At 45.2% G+C, this 24,252-nt stretch overlaps 2 protein-coding genes across 3 annotated transcripts in view; both read right to left on the bottom strand.

The window, feature by feature from the left end:
* Positions 1-24,252, bottom strand: part of LOC119445993 (solute carrier family 13 member 5-like) — a 383,695-nt gene that overhangs the window by 178,131 nt on the left and 181,312 nt on the right. The window lies entirely within an intron of this gene.
* The window catches only part of LOC119445995 (solute carrier family 13 member 5), a 345,149-nt gene that overhangs the window by 247,596 nt on the left and 73,301 nt on the right, over positions 1-24,252 (bottom strand). Inside the window, exon 2 of one of the 2 annotated variants that reach the window (XM_049663795.1) lies at positions 1,424-1,506. The exons of the other annotated variant lie outside the window; for it this stretch is intronic. Coding sequence (XP_049519752.1) covers positions 1,424-1,506 — 83 coding nt within the window. The remainder of the gene's footprint in view (positions 1-1,423; positions 1,507-24,252) is intronic. 2 annotated transcript variants of the gene reach the window in all.

The raw sequence follows: 24,252 nt of genomic DNA, 5'->3' as shown, positions 1-24,252 counted from the left end.
CCTTGAATATGGGTCAGTCGTCTGGGATCCACATAGCAATGTTAATATAGAAAGGTAGAAAAAATTCAGAGAAAGGCAATAAGATTTGTATTCAGTTCTATTAGCCGGTATGCATCACCAAGTGCGATGCTCGACACAGCAGAACTAGTTGCTCTACAAAACGGCGATATAAAGAACGATTAAAGTACATGTATCTACTCTATCATGGAAAACTAGGCATAGACAAGGACACATATACTGAGCCTCTCACTCGTCGGTCAACTCGGTCTAGCCGCGCTAAGAAGCTTAAAGATTACTACTGCAGAACTGAAGAGTTTAGCAATTCACATTTTCCCCGAACCATTAGGGAATGGAATGTACTTCCTTCTGCAGTGGTTGTCTGCGACACCATTGATTTGTTCTTAAAACTGCTCAAAGAAACTGTGTAAATGCGCGGGGTACATCAATTGCCATCCCTCCTTTTCTTTTTTCCAGCGTGCCCTTCCACGCAGTTGCCCGCATGTCTTTTTCTGATCCGTCTGGCTACCGCTAAGCATTTTTACACACCCTATTTCATTACATTTGTCTGATAAGATGCATGTTTTGAAAACGTTTGCCACACGTTGTTTACATATATTCTTCTGGTCTTCTGTTTTTCTGTCTCTTAATGATCGTCAACTTAGGGCTAAGAGTAGTTTGCATTTTCTTCCTTTGGAATAGTTTCACATTGTTAGCGCTAAGTGCTACGTTTTCGCAAATGGCACACTGTTCACGTTTTCTTCAATTGAGTGCTATTTCATTTTGCTGAAGCTTCGCACCTTGCTCTCAATGTAGTGTTCCTCATGTCTGCAACCACTCCTGTTTAAGGCCTCTCATCAGAGGTTGGCAGCACTCTTGAAATAAGTTATACGCGTGGTACGTAGGTGTACAGAAAGAGTTCCCAGCTGTCACCAGTTTGGTAGCCTTCAATAACGCAGTCATGTGCATGGCGTTTTCAGGAACGTGGTCACCAACCATAAATTATTTTCTGTGTCATTCCCACCCCTTTTGTCATACTTCAGGTATGAGGCTATTAAAGAAATATAGTGAAAGTGTACTACACTGCATAATTTTTTTCACTGTTGTTATAAAGTGCACGCTTCTCATGTAATGAATTAATAGTAAGTGACGATGCTTTCCCATTCATCCAGCAAGCACAATCAAACTAGTGATCTCGTTTTGCCTCGATTTTACTTTAGTGATATAAAAGTACAATAGCCACAAAGGTTAATAAACTTGAAAATGAAATTGTTTTAAGGTGCCTGTTGAACACGGCTCTTGAATTCATATTTACCTAAAACGTCGTTGTTCTTCGCTCATAATTTTATTTTTCACAACAATAACGTCACATTTCTTTCTGGCGCATTTGTACCTGATATTACTTGTCCCAATGGCGAGTAAAGACCTGAGGGCTATCCTCTTGTGTAGATTGCTAGTTTCCACCGCTCCGGCCATGACTAGTGAACACAGCAATATCATTCCGAGGTCCTGCGTGGCGAGGCATGCATAAATGGGCGAGGATCACAATTGCGTAATAACAAAAAAATGCTACATTCGAATAACACAAAGCCAAGAAGTCCAAACAGTGTATTATTCATCATTATTACGCAGAATAAAATAAGAACTCATTATATGCTGTATATCTAATACAATGCGAAATATATGTTGCGTTCAGGTTATCACCGATCTTATTAGATGTACTGGGTCATGATACTTCGCGCCTCTTTGCAAGTTACTCCTTTCATCGTGATTGGCACAAAAGACTGGGGACGTGATGCTTACAGGTGCCAATGTCTGTCACGTGTCCAAGACAAAGGTTCTACAGTAAAATTACAGAGACACAGCCCTCTTCCCCTGAATAGCCACTTGCTAGCGCTGATCAATAAACCGTTATCGAACCTATGTGTTTTTATGTGCTTTTATGCTTTTATGTTATGTGCTTTTACAAAGAATGAAGTGACAAAGACGCAAAGCTTTGCTAATCTTTACAGATAAGTGGAGATGGAATAGTGGAAGGGGAAAGAACATAAGGTGCACACACAAACACATACACACAGACACACACACAGATACACACGCACACACACACACACACACACACGCACACACACACACACATACGCACGCGCGCGCGCGCGGAATCGGGGTATAACAATTATCGGGAGGGAAAGAGTGCATAGAATAGGTCAAAAGGTGGAAAATAATTGTCGCCCCATCAGCGTAAGAGTTTTTGATTACAGGAAAAATTCAAAGGTGCTGAAGAACGGTTATAGAATAAAAAATAATGACGTTCTAGTGTCCGAAGATTTCCCGAAGTGAGTACGTTACAAAATCTGAGGCACCATGCATAAGCGTTAGCGCAGAAAAAGAAAAGGGTGCGAAGGTAAAGCTGTTGTACCATAAAATGAGCGCTGGTGGTACTCGGGACGGTTGGGATGCAGATAAAAGAGCTCGTTACCGCCTCGACAAGGAAAATAAAAAATAACATAGAAAGGCCCAATATAATGAACACGAAATGTTCAGCGTTAACTGGCACAGCGTTGTGAATAAGTCAACATAACTAGAGGTACTTTTGATTACACACGACCCTGACAGATCAATTCTCCCGCAAACCTGTTTGGCAGATGCAGTTTATAATGGCGAGTTCGTTCCGCCTTGGTAAAGCGTGTTTAGAAAAGTCCGTGACACAAAAAAGAGGTGGTGTGTGTGTTCTTTTCCTAAAGTAATTTTTGTGCTTAGAATGCAGGACGTACGAAATGTTCAATGCATATTTGGTAAGGTTTACTATGGCAATACAAATATGTTGGAGGCCATGCACAGGCCTCCTTGATCTCCAGTAGCTCACGCGGTGATTCTAAATGGTGGATCTATATTCACTCACATATAAAAGCACGTGATCAGAAGATTCGGAGGAGCTAATTTGATCTACCCAGCATTAACTGGACGACAATGGCACATGATCACGGTTATTCTCCGGCTTTTGAAATAATAAATATTGTCTCTGAGTTCGATTTATCTCAATTAGTTGATAACAATACTAGAGTATAATGATGTTCTAAATCAGTTCTTGACTTCTTTTTTGTTAGTGGCAACATAGGCGCGAACAGGTATTGTGAGGTCGTACCTGGATCTGCGATCATCATACTGTTTTAGTCACAGTTTCTGATGTTCTCATGAATCCAAACCTTAAAATTTTTATGTTCCGCAACTTTTGCAGGGCAGATGATGTATCAATATTAGAGAAATTTTCTTTTCCTTATTACGATTTTCCTTGCAACTCAAATAGTGTGCACCGTCCCTGGGAGTGGTTTACTGACATTGTAAATGCTTTGTTCCAACCATCGTAAAGGAAACAAAAAGCGCAAACCCGTGGATTTCTCGAGAGGCATTGAAATCGAAGAGGAAGTTAAAAAGAACAATTGAATTGAATTCTGGGGTTTTACGTGCCAAAACCACAATTTGGTTATGAGGCACGCCGTAGTGGGGGGACTCCAGATTTGTTTTGGAGAATTTTTAACGTGCCGCCAATGCAGAGGACAAGGACGTCTTTGCATTTCGCACCCATCGAAATGCTTCGGCCACGGCCTGGATTTTATCCCGCGACCTCGTGCTTTGCAGCGCAACATCATAGCCGCTAAGCCACCACGGCGGGTTAAAACGAATAAAGAAGAACAGGAAAATTTGGTCCAATGCCTTGCTATATGAAGGAAAAGTATTGGAAGTATCCTCTCAATCTTAAAATAAGGCAGACCAAGACAAGCAAAGTTCTTATGAGAAACCATTGCCTAATTTTTATTGCAACGTCATCTGCGAAGTTCTGGCGTCTGGTGTCAGCAAAATCAGAAGATTGTGACGCATTGCTAATACAGGGCAATCAAATGAATAACGCCACGATCATTTCTGACACTTCCAATGCGCACCTAAAACCTGTCTTTATAAGCGATAGCACTTTTTTTCTCATTTTTAATGCCTGTTCACCACCAATTTCGAACCGCAGTATCACAGAGAATGGTATCTTGAGCATGCTGTTGAATATAGACGTTAAAAGAAAAAAGCCTGGCCGAGAAGGCATTCCCAGTGCATATTTGAAAAAAGATTCAGAGTGAATATCCAAATATCTTTCACATTTTGTTTACTTGGTCAATAAATGAAGAGGAAGGTCTGAAATATTGGCTCACAGCCAGAGAGAGAGAGAGAGAAAAACATTTATTTAGACCATTCAGATCGTTGAGCCAAAATTTCGGCAAATACATACAGCGGGTAAAAAACAAATAGCGCTGCGAATTACCGACACATTTCTTTCACTTCAATCTGTAAAATTTTGGGGTGCATAATCGATAATTGTACGGTAAGGTTCTTTGACAGAAATCGTTTTCTCAAGAAATACCCACATTAGTTTCCAAAAGGCCTGCCAACCAGCACTCAGCTCGTTGAAACACTGCATGATTTGGCAAAAACAATCAGTAGTGGCAACGAGGTTCATGTGATGTTTATGGATTTTAATAATGCATTGGATAAAGTTTCACAGAGCAAATAATTTTTGAATTATACATAATATACCCAAGTTATCAGTTAGGAAAATTGAATTCGGCATAGCTGACACAATGACAACAGTATCTGTATTCCCGTGATCACTGTTCCAGGTCAGGGAAAGTCTTTTCGGGTGTTCCCCATGGTTCCGTTCTTGGGCCCTTGTTCTTCACTTTAAATATTCATGATATAGTGAAAAACATTCCGGTTAAAATTTAATTATACGCAGATGATTGCTTTTTATACTCGGAAATTTATAGTAAGTGCGACCAGTTGCTGTTAAAGTTAGCTTTGCAGAAAGTTGCTCTGTGGTGCGAAGAGTGACAAGTGATGATGAATCACGACAAAGCAGTGTTTATGAAAATAACTCAGCAGAATAAACCACTGCACTTTCAATACGGCATCGAAAATGTTATACTAACCGAAGTAACTAATTACAAATACTTAGGTCGTTGGATCTCTAGGGATCTTAGCTGGAATAATCATATTAATTGTGTTGTCGCAAATGCAAAGCACAAGCTTTTTTTTTTCCTGACGCGAGCTCTAAAGTTATCGGTTCCTTGAGTCCGACTTTTGGCTTACAGATCTGTTGTAGGGTAAATTTTGGACTATGCTAAAATAATTTGGGACACTGTCGCCAAAAGTAATGATAATGAGCTAGAAAAAAGTACAAAGAGCTGCACGCTTTGTGTTTAATAATTTCTCCAGGGGATCAGTGACGGATCGGTTAAATAAAGCCATTCCGCAACATTTAGAAAAGAGAAATCACCGTTCCAGACTCAAGTTGTTACATAAATTGATGAATGGTAATTTTAAGGTCGATGTAAATAAAATATTTTCATTTTCTATAGGATACGCCACGAGGCAGATGCATAACTTTGCAACCACATTATTTTGCACATGCAAGAATACATTCAAGTACTCTTTTTTTTTCACGTACACTGGAATCAGCTTAGCAAGCTACAGAGACAGAACAGTTTGGTTTTTAAGCACGACATGCTTTTAGCCTTTGTTTTCGGCGATCTTCAAATGACCTCGAGCCAAAAGCCAGAGCCGTTATCCGGGCGCTCAAACGAGAGCATCCAGGCATCGTTGCGAGAACAAAACGAGATCATCCGGGCAACCACTCAAAAGTTAAGAACATGCGGTCTCTGGCCCCCAACCCTTTGTACAGAACCGCATAACATACGCTAGTTACTGCCCAAACAAGTTACAAAAATATTGCTTCCCAGTTCTTCCTAATGTTTGTTCACGCTATCACTCAAGCTGTAACTTTTAGTACGCTGAAGTTTTATTTGTCATTTCCTATACAACGTTAAAGAGGCACATACAAGCCACCATACACTTGATTGTCATCTTTTGGCGCCGAGAAAGGGCTGCCTGTACTCTTTTGAACGCCACCGGTTTGTGAGTCGTGAGCGGTCCGCGACAAGAAGACAAAGTGGCGACAGATGTTGAGCGCGCTGCACTGTTGGAAGAAGGAAAGTGGTTGAAAGCGGCGGCACCGCACTGAGCAAAAGACGCCATATGGTAGCCATTTCATGCTTACATCTGAGCAAGGCAGTGCACATATAATCTGAATAAGCTAACGCTCCATTGCGTCCAAGAGGGTTCGGAGATGACGCGATCTTAGCAGTTAAAGCTACTCGAACAATATGATATTGCTAGCAAATTCAAAGTGCCCTGATGCAACTTTAGCAGGGAATGGGTTAAAATTTTTAAATGCTGCAACATTCGCTCCTTGTTCCTTACACTGTACCGTCCACTTGTCTAAATAGGTCTTACCAACGAAAGCTTTCGTTCCTTAATTTAGCAACGTGCTAAAATGTTTAGAGCATCATGCCCAAAAATGAAGCGCAGTTCTTCGCTGGGAAGCTGGGATTTCTTGGCGAACTAAAACGGTAGCTACTTTTTTCGCCGAGAATGGCTCTAAATTATCAGAAGCAGATTACCGGGAGGTTGGAATTAACATAGTTAATTTTCTTCTTCTAGCCTGATGTAGTGGGTAGCGAATACGAGCGAGCACGTAAGTGTCGCGCACCTCTTTACACTCACGTTCAGGTAAAAGGTGGCTACTTTGCTGGACGGCACGATCCCCAAGAACGGAAACAGGAAGACCGGCATGAGCGAAGTTACCGCCAGCGGTACTACTTCCGCTGACCAGTAGAAAGCCATCAACAGCAAGGTGTAGGCGCACCAGCCGGCCTGCGTACGACAGCAAAAAAAGGAAGAGTTAAAATTCCTTATTATTACCTGAAACCAAGGAACTTCCCTGATGAACCACACTTACTACGTCCCCGCTTTGGCATGAAGCCCATGTATTTGCATTTAGATCAAATGAAGTCTCGCATCCGCGAGCAGTTTCCTGAGCGAGGTCTTTTAAAGTTTATTGAACTGATGTTGATTTTCCTTTCCTTTTTTTAACGTCTTTCTTTTTATCTCGAGTCATTTCTCTCCCATGCCGAAACATCGTCATACTTCACGGATACTAAGATTTGTATGATTGCAATCGTACCAGTTTCATGCATGTGACATCGCAAATTCTTAGCTGCACTAATTAGGCTTTTGCGCATCACAGACCATTACCAAATTTACGAAAATTAGGCCCTTGTGTAGCCTAAGCGATTGAATGCGTTTAGACTTGAAATCGAGGTGCCGCAAGAATTTGACAACATTTTGTCGCTTTCCGTGGTAGCAGCGCTTAGTAAAAAATATCTCGAGTGAAAGACGATGCAAGTGGATCGCAAGAAAGGTATACAAATGCTTCGTGTTTCGCATCCGTTCAATCAGCTCACACCTAGCGTGGTCATTAATTTTTTACATGCGTAGTTACTTTGACGTCACGCGAAATGTTCACTACTTGGAACCCCAATAGTGCTAAAAAGACGGGGACAGACATAGAACTGACAGCACACTGCGCTTCTATGAATGTGCTGGTCTTTGCGCTATTCAGGTTCCCAGTATGACAGACCAACTAGCCCGAATCAGTGTCTTGGTCTCATTCAGTACACTTCACACCACGTGCTTGTCATCTGCGTGTATTCATGTGCTGACACGTCAGTATGTCCTGTTGGCTAGCGCCCTCCTGCTGGTGAGTGGCTTCGGCGAAGGTGCGAGCATTCGGGTCCGGCTCCATAGTACCTACGGCAGCAAGTCGACCTGCGACGCGCATAGCTGCAAGAATGCTAGTGCTACAGTTGGCACCATGCACCGTGAACGCGCGAAAGCGTTCTGCTTCACGCTGTCGTGTCTCTCGCAGGAGGAAAGCGAGATTCGCCCGGTGCCGCCGTTGCAATTCTGCGCCCTTTAGCTCAGCAGTTGTCTCAGGTGGTGCCATCGCAAGCGGAGCAGTAGGCGATGGCACTGCTGATGCAAGTTAAAGCCCCAATCCGTAGGCGACGAGGCGCCACAGGCTAATCCGGTGCTAACTGCCTACACGAGGCCACAGAAGTACATGGATATGTCTGATCTTCGTGCTTGCGGTTTTAGACCTTCTTGTGACTTTGTTTATTGCGCTTAATATGCCTTCACTGCAGTAAATTTCAGAGCAATCTATACTTTTCGAAGTGCAGAAGCCGCTGCGAACGCGGACAATCGTTACTAACAACAGTTCAGCTTGACGAGTTGGTCAAATCGAAACGCGATAAGCGTCTCAATGCACTGGCTTACCCGCTATACATTCATAACGGTGCTTTATGTCGCCTGTCGACGCATGCCTCCGTGACCTCTTTCTGCTTCTGGTAACCGACGCGTGCGCACGCAGGATGGAAAGCTCTGTACGAGCTGCGACTGCGGCCCACGTCAGCCGTGGTAACTTGTGATTCTCCGTACCTAAGGACTACCTTGTTGTTCTGCCTCCTCTACCCACCGGAGATGGATTGAAGACCACTGTCGTACTGCACTGCGACAGTGGAGGAGCCCCGTACAGGATCGATGATTTTCGCAAGCCCTTAAAGGACGCCGATGTGATACAGCAGGTGAGCGGAAATGGCACCGAAGACGCCAAGAAGACGCTACTTCGTACAGGCTGTATCACTGTTAAGGACCGTACCTGCTTAGTGATAGATCCGGAAAAGCAGTAGGTGCGCGTGAAGATTCACTGGTTGGATTTCAAAGTCAGGAAGGACGCTATACGCCGTGCCTTCATGGAATTCGCAGAGGTCAAAGAAGTGAGCTTCAAGTGGAAGGCTGCTGATTTTGAATCCGCTGATTCGACAAGCAGGGTTATTCGTATCGTCCTCCGAGATGGAGTAAGCCTCGAGCGCATCCTCCATCAGATGGGAATGAGAGGAGCGACAATGCTGGTTGTTGCTCCTGGTTATGCGCCAATCTGCCTGAGATATCACACCACAGGCCATATTCGCTGTGTCTGCTGAGTCCCCCGTTGGGCAGAATGCAAGGGTTTTTGGTACGAACAAGCTGACTGCTCAAGATCCTATGCTTGCATCGATAGTCGCAGCATAGCCATAGAGAAACATACTAACAGCGGTTAGTTAGCATGTCTAGCCATGCACGGCTAGACCGAGCTTATGCATCTGCAGAGTTGTTAGTTTTGTGTCGCGAGTGCCGAGTAACACATCTTTCTTTTACTGACCACAGTCTGGTTACATTCGATAATGGTACAATGAAAGAAAGAAGCAAGTTCCACTTGGAAAATTGGAAATTTAACGACAAAGCAGTGCATGATGACGTTCTTGCACAGCATGTCAATAAAGGTGTTCAAAAATTGCTAGCCATTGATGAAACTTCTCTAAAGGAAACAGGGGGACCTTTTCAAAGAAGGGGTTAAAATAATAGCACTCAAATGTGCGAGCAGAATGCAGCACAGAAATAGGAAAGAACAAAAAGCACTTCATGAATGTTTGGACATCCTAATAGCTGAAGAATGCAAACAACCAGGAATGTTTAAAGACGGCGTTCTGGCGTTCTAGCCATGAAGCAAGGGTACGTAGGTAAAAACGTTACTTTTGACCGGCAGGTTCTTACAGTGGGCTTCACAAAGATAGAAACAATTGACGAGGAGATGTACCGACGAGCCATGTTGAGAACAAGGACCTAACGAATGGTGGCCGGTGATACACCCACCAAGCGAACCTTTGGTATAGAAAAAAAAACGTGCCCATATAAACCAAATTTCGGAAATTGAGTGGCAAAGAGTAATCTGCATAGATGAGGACGACATTCAACTAGCTTTTCAAGATTATTATACTGACCTCTTTGCCCATACTTCAGACAATATTGAAGTGTATTAAAATGAATTTTTGCCTTCGATGCCTAGCAAAGATGCTGACACTAAAGAACTCTTAGAGATGCTCATCTCGATCAAAGAAGTAAAACTGGAAATTGATGAGCTCAACCCCAACAAATCCCCTGGTCTCGATCGGCTGACAGGAGCGTTTTATAAATCAATAAAACATAGCGTTGCTACAGTTTTAACTCCATTATTTAATAACGCTTATGAGCTATAGGTCTCCTGCGGACGTCATTCCTAACTTCGCATATTGTCTTGATTACCAAAAAAAGGCGTCGGACTCCTGAGACAGGTTTCTTCATACAGACCAATAGCGCTTACAAATGTCGATTACAAAATATATATGAAGGGTTGGCCATAAGAATGCAAATGGTCATAAGCGAATTGGTTGGACAACATCAAACATGTGTAATTAAAGGTCGCACAACATTAACAAATATTCACAAGGCCAGGTGCGTGCTCGAATGCTGTCATACTACAGGCGAAGGAATCACAACGATACAACTTGATTTAGAAAAAGCGTTTGATAGAGGGCCTCACGTGTAGTCTTGTGTATTTTGCAGCCTGTAAATGTTGGTTCTATTATAAGAGATGGTGTTGCCATGGCGTACCGAGGTTGCATAACGCGGATTATTGTTAATAAAATGGCGGGAGAGCACATCAAACTGTACTGCTCTGTGGGCGAGGGATGGCCCCTCTCGGCCCTACTTTTCTTCTTGTGCATTGAGCCATTTTGTCTAAGCATAGTCAATAGCACCAGCGTTCGAGGTTTCCGTCTGCACCCAAACGAAGTACGGCTGCTCGCATACGCTAACAATACTGCTGTATTATGTTCGAACGAAGAAAGCGTTCTTAGGTTGGGAACATTGTAAAACTTTTTGTAGCATTAGCGGCAGTGCATTAAACTGGGTAATGAGCTTGGGGCTCTGGCATGGCTACTGGCTTTCAACCCCAAGAATTTTCGCAAAAATGTCTTGGGTCACTACTCCAGTTAAATACTTCGGTGTACCTTTGCAGCATTACAAAGTCAGTGAGCCCTACATCACAATGCTCCTGGGTCTACATAGTATTTACTTTTCAAGAATGGCCACTCGCCATGCAGATCTTGACGTGAGGCCAATAAGGAGTTACTTTCGCGAATCTGTAAGCAGGATGGTTCAAGTCTATAAACTGCAAGAACTGGAACCAGACTGGCTTCCGAGGTTAGAAGGGCTGATGTACATGCCAGAGTTTTGATTGCTTCTCTCCTCAGACCTTGATGGGCTGGTATGATTATACAGTGTATTTCTGTGTGAATTGTGCGAAAACAATAAAGAAAGAAAAAAGCGTCCGTGGCCTATTGATTTCAATATCTGGCTTCTCTGCTAGATGTCCTGTGTTGGAATTCTGTCACCGGACAATTTTATAATTGTTTTTTTTTCATAGGATTATTTATTGTATAATTAATGTATGAAACTCTATGTATACGAGGCTACACTTGGCTCTTTATTCTACGGCTACACCGCGTTGGAGCCTCCGCGGCGCTGTAACGATCCCTGTCGGCGCTCGTTAGTGTCACGATGGAGTACTTCGCTTCACCGCTCCTAGATGGCAGCGAAAAAAAAAAGAGGAGAGCCGACGTCACATCCGTTACATCGGTTGCCGGAAATCAGTCGCGAAACCCGGCATAAAACACTTTCGTCTTTAAAAAAAACGAAATTAAGAGAGCAACCCACTTGGAGGTGCCTCTTCACTGGATAACATTTGAGAAACGTACCTTTCCTCCTATGCATGCTGCCACTGGAATAAGGAGGATGGGTACACATATGATGTACACGAGACGCCAGGACTTCTTGAGCACACCGAAGGCACCCTGCATCATCTTGCGACCTGTCGGGCCTGAAAAAGAAACGATCCAGTAGACATAAATCTCAGGAACAGCGGGCTAATAACGAACATGAAAAAAAAATTATGCGGAAGCTGTCTGTGCTGTAAAACGCTAGAAAGTCGACTGTATCCATAAACATGTGACATGTTTGGTATTGCTTTTAATTGGCGATATACTTTTAAAATTTAACACAAACCCCACAGGGAACTTACCCGAAGAAAACAGATGACACAAGTATGAGCAGTGTGAAGAGCAGCATAGCTCATGCTCCCGAAAAGTCGCCAACTTCGTTGAGCAAAAAGTTTGACGTACAAGGCAGCTTTCGAGGGGAGCGTTATTTCTTTTTATACATAAAACGCTGAGGGCTTCAGAATGAAAATTTAGGTTTGACGCTCAAAAAACGTATTTTGCAGTGTTAAAAACACTGAGGGTTGCCAGACTCACTCTCAGCTGTGTAAGCTGTTAAGAGGTCGGCGTTTCATTCAGTATGTTTGAAAATGTGCTCAGCGTGGTGCAAATTCTGTGGAGTAGCATTACAATCTTTATGACAATATTTTGAAACTTTTGAGACCTAATAGAAACATTTGTTCAACGAGGTGACCACCTTTGAAGAAGTGACTGGTTCTCCTATACTCAACTCTACCTTGAGAGTAACGACGATGAAAACTCATGGAAAAATTCGCTTTTAACTATAGGGCAAATTTATTTCATGGAACACCGTGGTGATAAAGTTCAGAACAAAGATCAGTTGAAAATCTGTAAGTCAAGTAGTTTTCTAGGTATCACTCAACACACACCCAAACGCTCTTCTAAACAACATTGAGGAATCCACCGTCGCACAAAGGCTACACATCATAGATGATGACAAGAATTTTTCAATGTACGATGACTTTAACGTCGAAATTCAAGCCTGCTATAAAATGGGGGGGGGGGGGGGGGGACACATCGGAGATCTTACAAATGAAAAAAAAAACACACACACATCATAAGCCTAAGGATTAGGTTCTGGACGTCACGCACGAGAATTTCAATCGAATCCTAAATTCTCAGCCTACATTTAACGTAGGAGGGGGGGGGGGGGGAGCATTGGTCGGCGTGTAATTCACAATGATGAATACGTCACAGCGATGCCAGATGTCATGTTACAGCACGTTAGTTTGGCACTCAAGTGTATATTCTCACATCGACGCAAGCTTCATACCTAGCACAAAATATTAAGATCGTCCAAGCCGGCGGGGCTATTATCGTCATATAATGCGAAAGAACAACGGTCATTATTTACATACGAAAAAAGGGGCCTTTGACAACGCAAGTCACAAAGGGATACTGGATGGACTAGCAGAGACCAACTGCGGTCAAAGGACGTACCAGGACATGCGAAGCTTCCTCAACCAGAGAACAGCAGTTATCAAAGTAGGGGATGATGAATCCAATTTCATCCATTCTCCTAACAAAGGAACGCCACAAGGTGCGGTAATCTCGCCTACACTCTTCAACATAGCCATGATTGGACTTGCCAAACAATTCCAAGAAATTCCGAACATTCGTCATTCCCTATCCGCGGATGATATAAGAATATGAATAACCATTGCAAGGGCAACTTGGGAGAAAAGGAGGAAAAGCTCCAACGGGCCGCCAATATAATAAAAAAATATACCAAACAAAGAGGACTTCAGTGCTGCGCGGAGAAATCAGAACTCATTCGCCTCACAAAAATAAGCAAAAAAATTGCCAAGAACTGACCCGAGACTCAAACTCGAGATCAGGCTGGAAGGGAATATTATTCCGGAGAGGTCAATAGTTAGAGTGTTGGGAATGTGGATACAATCTTATGACAGATGTTTCCACATATTAAACACGATCAGACAACAACGCAACAGATGAACCGGAGTATTGCCCGTGGCGTCCATAATCAGACAGGGATGGGGGAACAAGGCACCCTCAGACTGGCGAAAAGCCTGGACATTAGCAGACTAATGTACTCCCTACCTTACCATGACATGAATAGGGAGGAAAAAGAAAAGCCTGATTAAATAATAAGGATGGCATATAAGACAGCCCTGAGGCTGTCACGCAACACTTCAAATGTGAACCTTCTAGCCCTCAGCCTCCACAAAACATTTAATAAGATGGCTGAGGCCCAACTCATAGCGCAGAGGAGTTGATTGGCGCAAACGCCCGCCGGCAGAGTTCTTCGCAGAGTCGGCCTTGGAGAATGCATACAAGGACACCAAAACACCGAAGAGCTACCCTGCCAGATCAGAGATTTGTATGCGGTATCACCAATACCCCAAAACATGGATCCGACATTACACGCAGGGAGGACAAAGGCTAGAGCAGAATACATAGACAGAACAACAAAGTACTTGGACACTGCAATATTCACGGATGCTTCACCATATCGGGCCAACGCAAGTAATATGGTGACACGTGTCGTAAACCGAAAAAGGAAAATCACGGCGTGTGCTTCGGTTTCCCGAGCAACCATTATAGAAGCAGAGGAGATAGGCATTGCCTTCGCTATAAGAGAAGGCATGGAGTGCAACGCTCCACAGACAATAATCACAAATTCTCAGGCCGCATGTACGAACTATCACAGGGAAAAAATTTACACAAAGGTACTCTGGATACTTCCCGCAATCAGCAGGACAGTCAGCAAACAATATCTTGGACCCCAGGACACGAGGTGGTCACTGGGAACCCTCATGCAGATGAGGCGGCCCGATATTTCACTAATTACCGAGCTGCCGATGGTAATATCGTGGAAGACCTGACACCCATCGATTCTAGTTATTAAACAATCTTGCAGTACTACAGGGAATTCAGAAGACTCTATACCCAGCACCGCACAACAACATTCAGCCGTGGATTCTGCGATGTTACGTAGGCTCCAAACAGACTCATATACAAACATCCATAGATTGCACATACACTATCCAACAGGATACAGAGCATACCGGCGGTGTGGGAGCACACCGACGTTCTACCACATCAGATGGGAGTGCACGGCTCACACCGAAAAGTAGGAAGAGACTTACACGAGAGTTAGGTGGGAGGCATTGCTATCCAGCTCAGCCCTCGGGGATCTGCTCAGGTTGGTTCGGACGGCAGAAAGGATGGCGAAGGCCAGCGATGCCTTCGCCATCCTTTCTTCCACATACGCATCCACATACGAATGCACGAATGCCCTATTTTAGGGGCAACGAAGTCTTGTGTGCAAATAAAGTTTTGTTCTTCTTTGCCCGAAAGGCGAAGCATCACTTGCGATAGCAAATTAGTTGACAGCTGTAAGAAGTTAGGATAGTTGTTTTATCGGCCGTATAAACTTCTAAACAAAGACATACTAACTCAATGAACAAGGATGGTGTCATGCGCGCACAAGCAAACATGAACACCTCTCACTCGCTGACTGCGGAAACTCGCTGTCCAAACGCTGGAGTAAGGAAGCGCGGCCGTGAGCAAATTAACGTTCGTGCTGCGTCTCGCATTAAAGCGAACTAAGTCTCGGAAACACAGCGCACGCAGGACTGTCCCCGACGCAGATGGCTTTCAAGATACAGTGCCCCGTGCGGGCGCGTACCTTGAAAGGCATCTTGTATCTTGAAAGACATCTGCGTCGGGGACATAGTCCACCGTGCGCTGCGTTATCGCGGCCTCCCGGAGTAGAACCCCCTCTCTCCGTACCCTCCCCCCTGGAGCGACGCGCACGACGGAGGATGACGAGCTTCCTTCCCGCTTCCCTACCATACGTGCGCGAGATTGAGCCGCAATCATCGGCTCACCGTCGCACGCTTTCACTCGCAAATGCAGCATACGGCGCGCGGCGACGATTTCATCGCCATTGGAATTTATACGGAACCTCACAGCGACGGCTGCGGCGATGGCAGAAATGCGCCTGTAGTGTCCATATAAGTGCTATCGCATAAAACAACAAATAGGGACGTTCGTGTTTGGCGGTCCCTTCCTAACTTTGTTCTCAGCGCTTTAGTTCCCACAGAATAAAAACGGGCAAGTTTGCTATCGGTCGTGCAAAGCTTAGGCACAGTGAAACTGTCGATCCTGAAGTCTTAGGCCCGGCCCACATTCAGCGTTTTCACCAGCGTTTCCTGCCGTTGCGTCTCTCGGCGTCGTTGCATCAACGGCGCCGGAGAGGTCACCCAGCCACATGAGACGCACGCAAACAGCGCCAGTCCAGCGTCGCACAATGTGACCAGACAGATTTAACCAGAAGCAGTGTGCAATGTCATTCAAGTGAACTATGAGTAATGTTCCCGATTAAGGTTTTTAAGCCCTGTTTATAGTTCTGCGGCACACACACACAAAAACATTCACGGCAACGCGCTCGAAGGTACGAGCGGCTGCTTTCTCAGACGGCGCCACCTCGCCGACGAGACACTGGCGCCACATGGTGGCACGCACGCGAAATGGTTGCTGCGGAAGTCGTTTGCAAAAGTTGCCAGCAGCGCGGCTGCGGCCACGCGCTGATTGGTCGGCGCCACGTCGGCGCTCATCGAGCCGCTTCCGGCGGCGGCGCCGGCGCCGAGATAGCCGAGATTTCTGGTGTGCCTTGAGTACGACGTTTCGGCTTGGCGCCTCCCTCAGCGTCGACGCTGAGCGGCGCCGGGTGACGAAACGCCAGGAAACGCCGGGAAAACGCCGAATGTGGTCGGGCCTTTACTGGCTGCTACTGCTAGGTATTGACTTGGTTGCTGCTAGGTCATAACTTCGTTTAACTTAACTACGCATGTAGGGAAGGTATTCTCGAGCGATAACTTTCGAAGGTACGTTCCCTTTCACGACATTTCGCGTGACTAGCGCAGGACGCGTCGCCGCCTGCGAGCGACAGCGTTCCTGGCATGCCACAAACGCAGGCAGGCTAACCAAGGTTGGCACAGTGCCAAGAACGCTGTTGCTTGCCGATGCCGAATGCGTTGGAGTCTAGCCACTCGATATCAATCGGCCAGCTTCGCTGTGTCTTGAGCTTTGCGCGGCCTAGTGCAAGCTTTTGCCTTTTAGGGGCGAAGCTCCTTAGGGTGGAGCCTCGTCCCTCGTCGCGCCGTCGTAGCCACGCTAGTTGCGAGAGTTGCGAGTCTGCGCACCTCTTGTCGGCCTCGCCTTTGTCCGTGTGGGTTAGCGCACTTAAAGAAGTTTACCATACAGAAAAAAAGCAGACTAGCTGACACACGCGTGCTTCGGTAGAAGCGGGATGCTATTCCTTGCCTTACGAGTGCTTGTCAGCATATATTTTGCTATGTATTTCGAACCTTTCAGTGCCCATTCTAGGTATCTGTTGGGCCTTTCTACCTTGTTTGTCGTCATCCTCATTTACCGCTGCGCGGCACACGCTCTTGCAACGAAATTTATGCAATACAACTAGCTCAATCTCCCACCCTTCTTAGAACAAAAAAAAGTATTAACGAAACCATCATTGTTTTCTTTACATAGGTAAGAAAGGCGTCCATAATGGCCAAATTGCTGAAAGAGCTGTCTCAGAAACTTGGCCATTATGGGCGCCTTTCTTACTGTTTTATATTTTATTAGTTATTACAGATAGCACTAGTTAAGTTGCAGGCTCGGTTTGAGCGGTGAATTAAATTTTGTGCGTAAGTGCCGAATGAGCCATTGAGAGAAATGCAGCTCCACTAACGTGAAACCAGGGGAGGTGCGAAGCATGCAGTGATGCACTGCTAATGGGATCATACTGCATCAAGCAATGGCTCGTAAGCGTGCACGTAAGCGCGGCCTCCGCATTACGACGACAGACTGGACTGTAAAAACATTATTTAGGTCCTGCAGGACGCACTTAGCGCGTAGCGGGCGTCTCCCTACGATGACAGAAGACAAAAGAGAAGTGAAATTCTGCGCTGGAATGACGAACGGCAAGGGAGCCAGCTGTGGAAGACGACGACGACGGCGAACGTGGGAGCAGTGGCACAAGCGCGTGCCGAGCGCGAGAACGAGCCGCTTCCTATGGAAGACGACGACGATGATGAACGCGGGAGCAGTGGCACAAGCGCGTGCCGAGTGCGAGCGCAAGCCGCTCGCTTACCGTGAGTACGACAGGATACGCTGACAGCCCGGGCTCATAAGGTGCTTCGCACCTAATATAATTGAGTTAGCGTCCTTTCAGCGTTTTTCACGGACGAATCAAGGACTGATTTATCATACACATACAATGAGAGGGAGGGGGGGGGGTGCTGTTGAAAAAGTTCGCCAATGCCTCGCCCTCCCTCCTCCCCGGGAAAACAACTCCCCGTTTATGAGCACCGCTATTACGCGGTCTTGGCGACGTTGGTTTTATAAATTTAAGGTGCTTGTAATTGATTCGCGCCTTTATAATTGCATAGATTTACTGAGGTCGATGCAGTCGCACGGGAGCTGAAAAAGTGAGAAATGTATATGGAAAGTAGGCTAATTAAAAAACCGGCAAGTTTGCACTCGGTCGTGCAAAGCTTAGCCATAGCGAAACTGTCGATCCTCAAGTCTCACTGGCTGCTACAGGTAAAGTATTGGTTGCTGCTAGGTCTTAACTTGGTTTAACTTAACTACGCATGTAGGGAAGGTATTTTCGAGCGATCACTTTCGGAGGTACCTCCCTCTTCGCGACATTTCGCCTGACTAGCGCTGGACGCGTCAGCGCCTACGAGCGACAGCGTTCGTGGCTTGCCACAAACGCAGGCAGGCTAACCAAGGTTGGCACAGTGCCAAGAACGCTGTTGCTTGGCGACGCCGAACGCGTTGAAGGCCAGCCGCTCGACATCAGTCGGCCAGCTTCGCTGTGTCTTAAACTTTTCGCGGCCTAATGTAAGCTTTCGCCTTTTTATTGCGATAGCAATTATATGGACACTCAAAAGCAGATTTCTGCCGTCGGCGTCGCCGTCGCCGTCGTCGTGAGGTTCCGTATGACGTCAATGGAGATGAAATCGTCGCCGCGCGCCGAACGCTGTATGTGCGAGTGAAAGGGCGCGAGGGACGCGCGCTTTCACGGGGAGTGAACGCACGGCGGAGAACAAACGCGCGTTCTGCTCTGTGCTCCCTTAAGGGCTGCAGAAGTAGGCGTCTCTTTCCTCCTCTACAATCACCATATATGTAGAGCAAACGTGCCTTCTTCCGACGCACGAAAGGCCGTGGGGGGGAGGAGGAGGGAAGGGAGGCGACGTTTAGCTGCGGCACCAAGTGCCTATTTATATCAGAGGCTCCGGCAACAGTCACCAACGCCGCACGCATTTTGAGCGAACGCGGGCAAAACGCCGACGGCGTCGACAACAGTTCTGCGTGTTGCCGGTGCTGCTGCATGTCCAAGTTTATACAGCTGATAAAGCTGCTATCATTACTCCGTATAGCTCTCTTCAAATTAGCTATCGCAATTGATGCTTCACCTTTCAGGTGAAACTGCGACAACTTTTTTCTCTCCTGGCTCAGCGCGCAGCGGAGAGAAGAGAAGCGGGGTAGGGAAGGGAGGGAGCTGGCAAGGAGGAGACCACGTCCGCATGCGCCGCGCAGCCCTCCTCCGCCGTCCTGGTTGCCATGGCTTCGGCGCGGCAGTTTCTTGATACGAACAACTAATTACGGCTGGCTTAAACAGCTTCGGTGTTAAAACATTTTTTGTTCACCACGCCAGAGGGGAAATCTGTAGTGAAGTGGCTCGTCGAGTGTACGCCGATGAATGATTACAACAGTTGCGAAAGTTTGACGAGCTTTGTTCCTTGGCCATGCACGCAGTACAGTGTGCAGAGGCAATCGCTTTCCGTCGTGCTGAACTAGCTGGATGACTAGCCTCTGTCGGAAGAAAGGATTCTGTAACCTCGGCGCGACTTAATATAGCAGCAGAAGGCCGTGTAAGCGCTACTGCACTTCTTGAGATCGACTGGCCTGTGTGAACGCCTGCAATTAGAACGTCTTTTCAGTTACCTATTCATGTTACTGTTAAATGCGAAGCATTTCTTGGCGAACATTTGCTACTTTGACAGTATCTATCTATCTATCTATCTATCTATCTATCTATCTATCTATCTATCTATCTATCTATCTATCTATCTATCTATCTATCTATCTAGCCGCCTAAGTCTTTGTGCCCTGATTATCGTTTCGTTTACTTGGTCTGCACCAAAATTGGCATACTATGACAAGAGTATATGACGAACATAAATCATATGTCATGACACGAATGTCATGACATGCGTGTCATGTAGGTCATGAAACAGCCGCGTACGTCTTGGTGCTCTCATGGTCGTTTCATTAACTTGGTAGGTACCGAAATTGGCATAGTATGACAGGAGTGTATGAAGGACATAAGTGATAGATCATGACATAAACGACATGCTATGCGTGTCGTGTAGGTCATGACCATTACACAGTGAAAAATATTAACACTCAAAAACCACTGAAATCGGTTCGGACGTGGATACTAAGTGAAGGAAAGATTAAAGGATGCCAGTAGAAGTCATAATCATGAGCATGACTCAGCAAAAATGACAATGATTCAGCGAAAAAAGATTAACACTCAAAAACGACTGGAATGGGTTCGGACGTGGGCACAAAGGGAAGAAAACTCTAAAGGATTGATAGAAGCATAGGCATGAGCATCACTCAGGAAAAAAGCGTCTACGACCCAGCGAAAATATATTAACACTCAAAAGCCACTGAAATGGGTTTTGACGTCGGTACTAAGTGAAGGAGACACTAAAGTATGTATCTAGAAGTCACAGTCATGACCATGACCGAGCAAAAATGACAATGACTCAGCGAAAAAAGATTAACACTCGAAAACTACTGTAATGTATTCTGACGTCGGTACTAAGTGAAGGAAACACTAAAGGATGCTGGTAGATCATAGCCATGACCATGACTGACCAAAAATGACAATAACTCAGCGAAAAAAGATTAACACTCAGAAATCAATGGAATGGGTTCGGATGTGGTACTAAGTGAAGGAAAAGGCTAAAATGCTGATGGTCGAAGTGAAAGTCATGCACATGACTGAGGTTTTCGCCTTAAGGGACTCGGGACTCATGAGGACTCATGCCATGAATGTCATGAAATGCGTGTCCTGTAGGTCATGAAAGAGCCGCCTACATCTTGGTCCTGTCACGGTCGTTTCGTTAACTTGGTAGGCTTCCCGCACACTGCTTCGCATAACATCGATTCCCACAGGGCGTGGGATCTGCCGGCTTGTTTTTTTTTTTTTTTCTATTCTGATAATGTCGGCAGGTGCCAAGTCTTCCGGAGAAAACTGTGCTTGTCTTGCGGAGACGTTACACGGACAAATAACTAAGCAATCGCAATTATTCGTGCATTAAATCGTAGGCTAATGACTGTGACATCCTGTGTCAATACGCAATTGAATCCGGTAATGCAGACCGAGAGAGAGAGAGAGAGAGTGAGATCTATATGAAGGAAGTTTAGTGGTATAAGGAGAGCTTAGCCTTGTGACGGGTTTGGTTTGCCACTCGCGGTGAGAAGGTGAGGGACGAAACAAGGAAAGTTAAATGAAAGAGTGCATTCAAGCACGGTCGCTCTATCATCTCTCTCATTCACTGTGACACACACACCTACACAAACATGTATACACACACACTCAAACACACACACAGAGACATCCGCGCGAAATGCATTAGCCCACAAGTTATGCACAGAGTCTCATTTGATAGCTGCATTACTCCGGAATGCTAAATGGACTGCAAATGGAGCCAGGGACAAGCAAGGAAACTCTGATTGGAGGAAAGCCTGAAAAAACGTTAACAGTGATCCTAAAGTTATGATGCAGGAAAAAAAAAGGTTAGCTGAAAGATTGAGCAATGTGTATGGAAAGTAGGCTAATCGAAAATTTTTTTTGTTCACCACACCAGAGGGGAAAACTTGTAGTGAAGTAGCTCGTCGAGTGTATGCGGATGAATGATCACCACAGTTGCGAAAGTTTGACGAGCTAGACAAGTGTGAGTAGCGCTGTTACGGATCTGTCCCTACAGGAAGAGACTATCCATCGTCCTTGAGCGAGGCGGGCGGAACGGCGACGTGACCCCGAGGACCATGATCGTAAACAGAATTGACCGTGAGCAGGCCAGCGGTTCATTCGAGGGCGCGGTTGCCACGCACCCGTGTCATCACCGATCTCCTCCGAAGCAACCGCGCGTTCCCGTGGCTCGCTCGACGGTAACGCGTTTTTATTTTATGCATCCCGTTATCACCAAGCCGTTAGAGATCGCAAAGAGGACAGCAAAGTTGAAAACAAAGCGAATAGTGATGTTGCAGTGTGGCGTTAGTTTTACGCCATACGATGACAACCAGTGGCGTACCAACTATTTCTCGAGTGGGGGGGGGCAAACCGCAAACCACCTGCTCCTCTCTCTCTCTCTTTCTCTCTCTCTCTATAAATATATATATATATATATATATATATATATATATATATATAATTGCTAATTACTATTATATTATCTGCTAGAGCCCGGAAAACGCGTCTGTTAGTTATTTTTATATGCCTATTTATCAATCACACATGGTGAACCATGAGGTCCCGAGAAATTATTTTAATTTGCATTTATTTCTTGGAACTATACAAAACTCCAAGATGATGCAGGTTCTAAGGCAATCAGTGCCTCACAGAGGTCCCTGATCCCGCACTGTAGCAGCAGTACGGCGCGCAATAATAAAAAAAGACACATTTACTACAAACGATTTTAACAATTCTACTTGGTGTTGAAGTCTACAGCACGAATGTATCGCTAGTTAACGTGATAGTATTGTTGAGGTCATAGGCAACAAAAACACGATACACATAAATTACTTGTAATATTCACAAGAGAAAAAGACAGCAGATGTGTGCGACCTTGGAGAATTAGTACCCCATTTCCAGCGAAGCTGTTTCTTTCGAGCAGTTGCAATAAAAGTTTCAGTTTCCTGTGATTATATCGCATGCTTGAAAACGTTGCCCGTATATGACTGTTCTGTTTGAAACCATGCCCACGTGTAATGTTTTGGAGCTCTTCGTGTTGGGATAAATTAAAAAAAACCCAGCAATTCATCAACACTCATGTTACTTCGCCAGAACATCTACCATAGTGTGCCAGGGTAGTGGTCGCAATTCTGCCCCGCTCGTTAGACACACTCATAACGCTTTAGAGCACTTGCATAGGAAATTTATTGATTACCTATCTATTTTAAGCTTTACCTACACATCACCCATTACCTGGTCCTTACAGTTACCAAACATAAAGAAGCTGCCTTTTTTAGTTCAGTGAGAACACCAGGCGAGCCTAATATATCACGCAAGAAAAAGAAGAGAGTTCAAGAATTATTCATAACGCTTCTAAATAAGCCACAAACGTTAGAACTTCGCGACACATTGCATTTAAAATGCTGCTTATTATTTCAAAGTGTAAAATTTCTGAAACGCAGAGTTCTAATGGGAGATTGGGAAACCGGCGTAAAGATTTACCGTGGTTCAACGCGGTTAAACCAAGTTAAACCACACTGTTCAGCGCGGTCAGCAACTACCACATCTGCAATTGCACCACAGTACAACACACAGACGCTGCTCGGCGCGGCAGCAGCCGCGAGCGAATTGACCTTCATGCTGCCTCTCGCTTCAACACGAACTAAGCGTCGAAAGCACAGCGCATACCAGCACTGGGCGCACTTTGTCCACATCGCTTTCAAGACATGGGCGCGGCGTACGCAGCCGCCGCCGGCAGTCCCAGTCTGACCTTTGCTGAGCTTGAAGGTCAGATTTGCGGAACCAGACGTTTTCTGGGTTTGTACCTGGAGTAGCAGGGCTCTGGCTCCAATAACAGTAGTGTGATATTTTCAAATGCTTGCTTGCGATGTTTCAAAACTGTGTTTGATCAACACGCATTTACCATCGTACATAAACTTGGCGTGTTGTTCTCCTTATGTTCGCAAAATTAGACCTCAGTTGTAATTATGCCAGTGCAGCAGTATAAGTTTAACACCGCTCGTAAAACACACTAATAACGCTATGACCACTTGCATAGGTAATTTACTGGAAAACGCGCATTTAACCTACTCATTTGAAACATCTCCTGCACATTACCCATACCATGCCCCTAGCTTTCCCCAGATATAAACAAGATGCCTTGTTTAGCTCACCGAGGACACCGGAGAAACAAATTACGAATCTCATACGATTTACAAGACGCACATGGAAAAATAAGGGTTTAGTAATTATCTGCAGTAATTCCACTTAAAGCAGGAACATGAATGTTCAGCAACTCATCTCACTCAAAATTCTACATATTCTGACAAAATTTCAAGTTCTTATAACGTGCAGTTGTTTTATGAGTCTGGAAAACATTTACATTTGTGGCAGTATGGCACCCTGGGATGCTTGAATGAGTAACTGTCTACAAACTCTGTAGTGAATCTACACAGACTAACTAAACATTTATCGCTCTTCACTCAGAGCATTGCTTCATACTTCGCAAAAATATAAGCAACGTTCCTCGCATAGTTTGCCGAGGATACCGGGAAAAAACACCTAAATGCCGTGTATAACGCATAAAAATTGCGAGATGGTTGAAGAAAACGAGCACTCGCCAACCAAAAAACAAAAAGAAAACGAGAATGT

This window comes from Dermacentor silvarum, chromosome 3 (genome assembly GCF_013339745.2).
Source record: "Dermacentor silvarum isolate Dsil-2018 chromosome 3, BIME_Dsil_1.4, whole genome shotgun sequence".
Lineage (NCBI taxonomy): Eukaryota > Metazoa > Arthropoda > Arachnida > Ixodida > Ixodidae > Dermacentor > Dermacentor silvarum.
This window is presented reverse-complemented; position numbering and strand designations above follow the sequence as displayed.